Here is an 8960-nt window from a genome sequence, read left to right on the forward strand (position 1 = left end):
AAAATTTATATACATATTTTAACATATATAACAAAATCAGATCTAACAAATTGTACTGTAAGATTACCCACTGACCTATGTACATGACAATATTTACATGGCAGACTTTGCCCGCTGAAAGGTAATGAGTGAGCTGAACTTATTCATGGCAATACAGGTTTTAGCAAATAAGGAAAAACAAGTCTAATATTAGATCAGGAAAGTCTCTTGTGCCCTCTTTTTTCCTCTCATTGTAATGGTAAAAAAGAGAGGGGAACAAGCAAACTAGACGATCAGAATACAACAGAGAATTGTCTGCTGCGCCCAATTGGTTCGACCACTTAGTACAATAATTTATTTCACAAGCGAGGTCTTTGATTCAAATTCAAGATGGCCCAACTGCAACAAGAAAAAGATTTAAAAAAAAAAAAAAAAGGATTGCACTCCTTCCTGCATGCTCCATTTGGGCCGGGGGGATATAGCTCAACCCAATTGACGATCTTTGATGACATACAAAATACATACAACCCAGTTGACATCTATTCTTGAAAGAAAAGGAACACCAACTACTTTCATCCACTTATGATCAATCATAGCAGCACAACTAGAAAATTGAGCACGAAGCAACTCAGAAAATCCACTCTGATCTAACCAGTACAAGATTCTGGCTGTATGCCTGCAACAATGCCTGCAATAACGGCTGCCATAATGAGATATTTAATATATTTTTGGAAGTTAAGGCACAAAAATATGCGACTGAGGAAAATAAAGCTTAAGACCAAAAAAAAGAATGAAAAGATCAGTGCCTCAGATTTTGTTCTTTTCACAGACCTAAGTCTCAAAGTATATTTAACACCATCACAGGCATAGGCATAGGTCAAGTCTGAAAACATAACATGATAGCATGCAACTCTAACAGTTTCAAATGAACTTATCCGACAGGAGAAAATAATGAATCAAAATTCAAAACCCAACAAGAAAAATCACCAGGATCCTGAGCAAACTAGACTGATCAAGAAATGGGTGTAGTGCCGAACTGTTAGTCTAGTTTCTAGAATGAAAAGGAGCAACAACGTAATTCCAATCTGTAACTTCTTTTTGGATGTTAGGATTGATGCTAGAAAATTCATCACCAACCCCAAAAGCCATAAGAAAATAAAAGGAAAATAAAAGAACTAAACTGAACAAGCCGCTACTGGACATGCATTCAGAGCCCTTCATATACCTTCAAGAACATTTATCACATGTTATGGTTTTTGGAGCCCAATCCCTTGATCAGGCTACAACAAAAGACCATCTTTCATATCTCCGTTCTCACATGACAATCATCGGGCCTATCTAAACTCATATATTTCAATCCACAGCAGGCAAACAGAAATTTTCCAGCATACCAAAATATAGAAAATAGTATACTGAACAACAATATTGCATGCAGGAAAACAAAATTTTAAGAGAGGACACACATGGATTACCTCAGAGTTACTAGATATTATCATTTTATGCTCATATCTGATGATTTAAAAACCATCACTGGTAAACCATGATAAAAGAAAGTATTCGGAAACAGCATATTTAAAATAACTTATGGAGATATGCTGGTGGAGGGGGGTAAAATTCAAGCAAAAAGAAATCAGAAATTGCTTATATTGACTTCAACAATCAATGCTGGTGGAGGGTGTAAAATACAAGTAATTCAACAAATTATTTAGAACAATTTCTAGGAAAAGCACACTTGATTAAACGAAATTAGCAGCCATAACAACAAAGAAAACAAAGTTAGACCCAAAAAGACATGCAATCACTAAGTCATAAATTTTTAACTTGTAGTTCGTAATTCAAAATAATAAAACAGATGCGCGAAAACATTAAATCTTCTACGGTTTGCCTCAGAGGTAGCGACAAGCAGATATCATCATCATCTATCTGATAATACGTGCATTAGAATGCATCATGGGCAAACAAAGATTTGAGAAATAAGCAAAAATATGTTTCAATCAAGAAACTGTGGTGCATCAGAGAGATTCCCAAAGACAAATCATCATGCCCAAAGGCAATACTGATGTCCCTGTCTGCTTCATCGTCATTTGCACAGGTGATTAAAAAAAAAGAAACAAAATATTCAAATAATTCAAACAAAAAAAAGGGGAATATATCCTTTCGCATGCAGGAGAGACATAAAAAAAACTACTTGTGCCCAGATTAAAACGCACTTAAAATGGAACTTCAACAAGCTCATTAAAGAATTAAAACAGCTTTGTGTAAGCATCAGAGAGATTCCCATTAGACCAAGTCATCATTCACCATTAGTGATCTGATGTCCCTGTCTAGTTTTTCGTCATTTGCATATATCATTAGATCAGCTAAGAAAAACGCACTTCAACTATTTATTCAAATCTACTTCAGCCCCACCAAATATCTACTAAACATTTTTGAGGACTTCTGCGCAAAAGATGGCATCTGGAGAAAACGATGCTAAGCGTAATAGTTTCAAGTGATTCCCCAGTCTGTTACTGATAAAATCCATAATCGAATAGAGAGACGCATAACGAACAAAAGTCTCGGAGTATATTTAACACCATCATAGGCACTGCAGACATGTTGATGTAAGGGTGAAATACCAGAAGGGAATTTTCAAGGCGGTGAACAAAGGAAACGGATAACAGAGATAAGGGGATGACAATTTATGGCGAAGAACCAGTGACTGATCGGTGCTATGTGTCGACTAACAAGTGGTTAGACAGAATGAAGAAGAATGAAGAAGAAAGAAGATTATGGACGCAACGGGGAATCTGGGTTTTTGTATACAGAGAGCGAAATGATGAGCTGAGATTTGAGTGTATGCTCTGTCGGCCATGGGAGCAATGAGAAGTTTAAATACTCCTTTTTAGGGTAAATTGGGGATGACCCGGCATTTTGGGGTAACAATTTAATGTTGTTTTTGGGCTTACCTTGATTTTGGGGTAACAATTAAAAGTTATGGGCCTCGTGAGAAGAGTTTTGATGGGTGGGTTTGACGATAGCAATAGAAGAAGGAACATAATTGGACAAATAATTAAAACTGTAAAAATATAATAAAAATATTAAAAAAAAAAAAAAAGTACTGAAAATTTGCACCATGGGAAAGAGGCACCGGCAAAATTTTGATTATTACAGTGTGAATTTGAAAAAAATTAGATTTTAGTTTATTATTATGTGCCTTCTTATTTTTCTTTTTTGATTTTTTAATAGGTAGTTTTTTTTCTTGGACTTCTTAATACTTAGTATTTTTATTTTTATTTTTTAATTTTTTTGTTCTTCCTTTATTGGTTGTATCAATGAGATAATAACATTAATGCTTTCTAATGTGTAGATAAGTAAGATGCGAGAATTTTGTCTTTTAGTTATTTTTCTTACTACTTAGTATTTATCTTGTTTTTTTTATATTTTTATTTTTTTTAATCCATCGAATAAAATCATCTTACAGGTACTTTCATAATTTTTTTTTTAAATTCAAAAACTATATTCAAACTAAATATTAGTTTAATAAAATATATTCTCTAAATGTCAAGCTTTGCATCAAAATTTAAGTAGCTTAACATTATTTTTTCACAATTTATATGTTTTTCAACTATGAGTTATATATAGTAAAAAAAAAATATTTTTAAATTTTAATATATTAATTTAAATTGTATTCGGTAAATAATAATCATATTATTACTATTGAATATTAATAATTATTAAAATTTAATAATAACTCATATATAATTGAGTAAATGATTATTAAAAATATATTTATTTTTTTATTTTAAAAAATAAGTATCTTTTAAGTATTATATTTTAAATAATTATCTTAAAAAAAAAAACATAGTTAAGAGACTCTCATGGTCAAACCCTAAACACTTTATGATCAATTTTAAAATCAGTTTTTATTTCGAGTTAAAAAAATAAATAAATATACATAATTTATTGCACTGATTTAAGACATTTATAATGACTGAAGGGGTGGAAAATCAATAAATGAGTTTTTTATCAATTAAATATTATTTTTTTTACGCTTGCATCAAATATTATGGTCTATGCGGAAAAGAAAAATAATATCATGTTCTTCTTTTGCGGTAATGGAGGATTATAAAAATTTTATTAATTGCAGCTTTCCCCGTACTTCGAAAAAAAAAAAAAAAGCATAAAAAAAGGATTGAACATAAATAAAGATATTGAATATATTTAAATACAAACTTACCGGTGAACTGCATCTTAAAATATTTGCCACACTTTCTCCATCATTATTGTTTATATTTTTGTCTAGGTGCCCTGTATATATATACTTTTAAGTATTCATAGGGAGTATATTTCTTTCATTTATTTTTATCTTACATTATGTTATAATATATTTATTAAATTTATTATGTTGTTGATTTCACATAAAAATATTTCAGAAATTTAAGTATTGAGTGAATTTAGCTTTTTTAATAATCCATATATTTTTTATTTAACGGTAAATATAGAAGTTTTTTGAAAAGAAAGGGGAAATAAATAATTAAAATTTTTGTATATGAAATTGTAATACGATAAAGAAACAAAAAAATATACTAAAAATATAAAATTTATAAAAAATAAAACTTAAATTAAAATTGAATATAAAATAATATTTGTAAAATAAATTGCATTAACTAATTAAAATTAATTAAAAACTCTTGAGCATTTCATCTTACATCCACTTTAGCCTAAGACATTTAAGCCCAAAAAATCAACACAGGCCGTGGATGCAACCCAGCCCATTCAATTATAATGCATCCTTTTATATTGTCAGGGTTGCGAACGAGGAAACAAAAGGAAGAAAGCTGGAAAGTTTGTGTTGGCGGAAAGCAGAGAAGCACACAGAGAAGGCGTGCGACTCTGCCGCGAAGACGAAAGCAAGAAGAAAGAGGCCGCTTCGCTGTGCAAGAAACCGGGGTGTGATCGACCAAATATGCAAAGGAAGGATAGGGCGTGGTAGGAAGCCGTTGCCGGAAATTTTGGTCAGTAATCGCTGCAGACGGGAGAGAGTTTGAGAGCAAATAGAGTGGATATAAGAAGGGCTTATGCTTTTGATTTATGGATTTTGAGGTTTAAGCCGAGAGAAAGAGTAGAGAGTGAGGGAAGAGATTTCTGGTTTCAAAAGGCAGAAAAAGTGAGGGCAAATAGCGAAGGGATTGTGGGATCTCTGGTAGCATAAGCAAAGGAGAGGCAGAGAAGAAGAAAACAAGAAAGAAGAAGAGGAAAACACAGGGAAGCAATTTCGGCCGTTGGAAGGTAAATGCGGTATTCTACTTTACAGACTCTTCTGGCTTCCTAGTTGATTTACAATTTGCTCTGTGTCATGGTAAAACGCAATGAACTAAATGTTTCGGGATATTTGATCTTGCACTGTTCTTGACGATGTGTTGATGATTAGAATGAGCTAGTTAGATTCTTTTTTGCTCTGGTTTTGTTCTCCATCGAATTCATGTATACGTTTGTTTTGGTCCCAATTCTTGTTTGATAGAATGCAATGACAGTTGGAAAATATACCTTACTTTCCATGTAAATGAGCTATATTTTAATGTGGATTGAAATCAAAGTTTCAAAGTATAGGGTTGATGCTCCTAACCTTCCTCCGTGAACTTGTAATATTTAATATATTTAGACACTTGTTATGAATGAATTTTACCCTCACATGCTTCACACAGATTAGGACATTTATAAATAAAATGTTTGCAGAACACACTTAGTCTGGTAGGCGCCTCACAATTTACTATCTTGTAGTATTTTGGACCTAGGATCTTTTGTGTACACCAATACATTATTTACTGTCTGATCCTACTTCTAATGGGATGGGTGGCTACTCCTATCGAACTTTTAAAACTTAAAATGTTTTTTGCAGAGTCTTATGTAGCGATGCATCACTCATGTTGTGATAATGAGCAGGCTTTAAGGGTAAGAAACCAAGAAGTTCATTTTAAACTTTGACAATCTTTTTGACCCTAAGCTCTTTATAGGTTGCTTTGTGAGTCCTTTAAGTTAGAATATTCACTGTTTTCAAATCATGAGTTGCTGTACTTTTTTTTTGTTGGCTGTTTTCGCTAAATGAGATAAATTGAATCCTATGGGGAATGATTGTTCTGCCCTTTTTGGCAGTAGTTTATTGTGAAAAGAAACACTTTTACTAATGATTCATCTTTCTATCTTTTGGGTTGTGTGGAAGGAGAGAAATGTTAGAGCTTATGAGGGTATTGAGAGAGAGATGGATAATGTTAGAGATAGATGAATCCATGCTTTTTGGTTCTATGCTTTTGGGTCATGACATCAATAGGATGGAAGATTTTGGAAATGTTATTGATCACCTTATTAACTTGTAAATAATTTGCATACGGGTCGTATCTCCTTGGTGCCATTGCGAATAATACTTTTCTACACTTTTATTCCAAAAAAAATAGTTTATTGTTTGGCATGACAGAATGAAAAACAAACAGAGAATATCTTTTAATCACATGATGAGGATAGCTTGCTTAGTTCTGACCTACTTTATATCATCTGGTTTTCCACATCTTATCTATTAGTTGAGTGATTCAAGTGGAAACATGCTTCCAATTATCTATTAGTTTTCGTTTCAGTATTTTCTTATTACTTGCGACTTAGAATATAGACAGAAAACAACGAGTCATTACTATTTAGCTATATTATTCATAGGGGTGTGATCTCTTCCTTTCTTGTGCCATGTTTTGAATACACCCCGAACAATTTTTTGGTGCCTAATCCCACACCAGTGGATTAGCCTACTCTGATTTTAATGAATTTTTGGAGAGCTGTTATGTCAATGGTTGTGGCAGCAATTAGTGTTGACCTGGATTAATCAGGTATCATTTGCAAATCATTCAACAAAATGCTGGAACTAGGTTTTCATAGTTATATGTTTGATGGATCAAAATGCCTGAACTAGATTTTTATTCCTTTGTTTTTTCCCCATTAGATATTCAGTTGGTGGGTTGTCAGCTTAAGGGAAACAATGCATCCAGCTAATGAAGACGGTTACAAACCCCCACCAGAACTCGAAGTGGACACCATGCAGCCACTTATTGATATTAATGTAAATGAAAACACGGAGTTCTGGCTTATTCAGTGGCCCCTTAATCAGGTATGATTCCTTTCTAGCAAGTGAGGACTTAAGTTAGGAGATTTATAATAAATATATATCGTAATTGGCACTCAGTGTTCGAATTAAACTTCGAAAAGTATCAACAGGCTTAACCACTTTTGATTTTTTTATACCACATTTATTAATTTAGGCTTTTTCTTTGGAATCCAATGGTCTCACAATCTTTTATTACTGATGACTTTTTATGGAAATTTTACTAATAATCATTAAGGTTATGTGTAGAGCAAATTCAAAATTATTATGGTTGAAATGTCACCGTATCATTCCTTCAGTTGGTGTTTGTTCTTAACTTTATAAGAAATTTACTTTTATTTCTTTCCGAAATGGCATTTTAGTTTCCTGAAATTGATGGGAGAGAATTGAAACTCGAGCTTCATCAAGATGGGCAGTTCAGCAGTGTTGAAGATTCATCTGGTAATTATAGACTCTGGACATAGAGATTTTGATCTCAAAGACCTTAGTTTACACGGTTAAGTGATTCAATATGCCAGGTAGCTTCTTTACTATTACAATTTTATCTAACTGATCTTTTTCGTTTTGATTTGCTTTGCACTCATCGTAACAGGGAAAGCTTATGATTTGGTCAGCTTTGCAGCTCAAGAGGCAGATGCTGTGGTTATTTTACCTTCCGGATCAGAGTCAAAGATTGGTATGCATTTAATGTTCTGTAGTTCTTTTTTTATTGTTTCTTTATATTTTCACTTGAAATCTACCAAATCAACAATTGACATTATGTAACTTGTACTTTGGTTTTGTGATTCTGTTTCCTTCGCGTTCTTTATGTTTTGGGATAATTGTGATTTTACTCATATTCAGTTTGGAGATTTTCGTTGTCAACTTGCACAAAAAGTTCAAAGTGTTCATATACATGTATATTGGTTTGTTATTACTCATCTATAAAGCTATTAGTAAAAACATATGCTTTGGATTAGCAGGGTCACTTGTGAGCTATTTTGGCCAATTGTCTTTCCATATATTATTCATTTAACATCAAGGTTAATTGATTGTCTCCTGTCATTGTGTTGCTGATCTGCATGGCTTAAGAGTTATGTCTTTGTGATGAGTTTCTCTACATTTATTTTGCCCTGCTGCTAGTTGGGAGAATTTCTCGGCGAGTTTCCCTTGTTCGGTACCCAGAGCCAGATGAACTTGAAAAACTGAGTTCCAAAAAGCATCAAAAACCAACCGGAACATTTCTGACAAATTCTTCTCACTATTTATCAACTCCTACGCAAAGTAATTGGGTGAGAAGCTCACAGTCTGGTCGGGGTGATCCAGCCTCCACACACAGTAGCAAACATAAAAGTTCCATATCTGGAGTCAGTGAGGAATCGAAGCCATTAAAAAGAAAACACGTCAGTGAACCCTCTGGATCCATGGGCCGATCAGCATTAGAGTCAGGACGAGGTCAGAGTTCTGTTACTTTCTCAGGTGGATCCTCAGGACGAGCCCATAGTTCAACTACTACGGTTTCAGGCTCCTCGGAGCCAGACCGTGAAGGAAAGTTGAAAAAGAAGAGGAGAATCGAGTAATGTCCACCATGCTCCTGCTGGTTTTATTTTGTTGGTTATTAATATTACCATACCACAATGACACATTTCTGGCAGAATGTGACATTGCTTCAGTGATTCTTCACAATCATTAATGCCCCCCTGGTTTTCTTGACTCGAAAATACTCCAAGTTCTATATATGAATATGGAATCTCATTATTATGCATTGCATATTTTACATAGATATTTAACATATTATTTATATATTTTTGTTATTACAAATTCAGACAACTATATGAAGAGGATTTTTAAAAAAATTATTTTTCAATTTTTACTA

General features: G+C 33.2%; 1 protein-coding gene, 1 long non-coding RNA gene and 4 other non-coding genes across 8 annotated transcripts; 1 reads left to right on the top strand and 5 right to left on the bottom strand.

Annotated features, from left to right (window-relative positions):
• Positions 1 to 43: 43 nt before the first annotated feature.
• LOC110816810 (uncharacterized) lies at positions 44 to 2869 on the bottom strand. The gene is made up of 2 exons (XR_015821034.1): positions 2355 to 2869; positions 44 to 667 (listed from the first exon to the last, which is right to left on the bottom strand). It is a non-coding gene; the product is annotated as an uncharacterized LOC110816810 (long non-coding RNA).
• LOC148270455 (small nucleolar RNA Z267) lies at positions 781 to 848 on the bottom strand. The gene has a single exon (XR_015816004.1). It is a non-coding gene; the product is annotated as a small nucleolar RNA Z267 (small nucleolar RNA).
• LOC148270456 (small nucleolar RNA snoR122) lies at positions 1862 to 1936 on the bottom strand. Its single transcript, XR_015816035.1, has one exon. It is a non-coding gene; the product is annotated as a small nucleolar RNA snoR122 (small nucleolar RNA).
• On the bottom strand, positions 1986 to 2070 carry LOC148270457 (small nucleolar RNA R44/J54/Z268 family). The gene has a single exon (XR_015816026.1). It is a non-coding gene; the product is annotated as a small nucleolar RNA R44/J54/Z268 family (small nucleolar RNA).
• On the bottom strand, positions 2239 to 2325 carry LOC148270458 (small nucleolar RNA R44/J54/Z268 family). The gene has a single exon (XR_015816024.1). It is a non-coding gene; the product is annotated as a small nucleolar RNA R44/J54/Z268 family (small nucleolar RNA).
• Positions 2870 to 4772: 1903 nt separating the features above from the next.
• LOC110816788 (mediator-associated protein) lies at positions 4773 to 8849 on the top strand. Of its 3 annotated transcripts, XM_022045105.2 has the most exons (6): positions 4773 to 5250; positions 5861 to 5913; positions 6947 to 7111; positions 7468 to 7546; positions 7698 to 7781; positions 8228 to 8849. In XM_022045105.2, the coding sequence occupies exons 2-6, from the start codon at positions 5875 to 5877 to the stop codon at positions 8662 to 8664; spliced, it is 804 nt and encodes a 267-aa protein (XP_021900797.1). In that variant the 5' UTR covers positions 4773 to 5250; positions 5861 to 5874; the 3' UTR covers positions 8665 to 8849. The 3 variants fall into 3 exon arrangements, with proteins under 3 accessions (XP_021900797.1, XP_021900799.1, XP_021900798.1); XM_022045107.2 differs by lacking the exon at positions 5861 to 5913 and having other exon boundaries at positions 4773 to 5259; XM_022045106.2 differs by lacking the exon at positions 5861 to 5913.
• The last annotated feature ends 111 nt before the right edge of the window (positions 8850 to 8960 follow it).

Source organism: Carica papaya, chromosome 1 (genome assembly GCF_054855325.1).
Source record: "Carica papaya isolate Zhongbai chromosome 1, ASM5485532v1, whole genome shotgun sequence".
NCBI lineage: Eukaryota > Viridiplantae > Streptophyta > Magnoliopsida > Brassicales > Caricaceae > Carica > Carica papaya.

Bases quoted from the DNA above. Each gene is read 5' to 3' on its own strand.
- LOC110816788 (XM_022045105.2), top strand. From the start codon at position 5,875: ATGCATCACTCATGTTGTGATAATGAGCAGGCTTTAAGG. The intron at 7,112-7,467 runs GTATGATTCCTT...ATGGCATTTTAG, and splicing joins TTCAGTGGCCCCTTAATCAG to TTTCCTGAAATTGATGGGAG. The intron at 7,782-8,227 runs GTATGCATTTAA...CCCTGCTGCTAG, and splicing joins CGGATCAGAGTCAAAGATTG to TTGGGAGAATTTCTCGGCGA.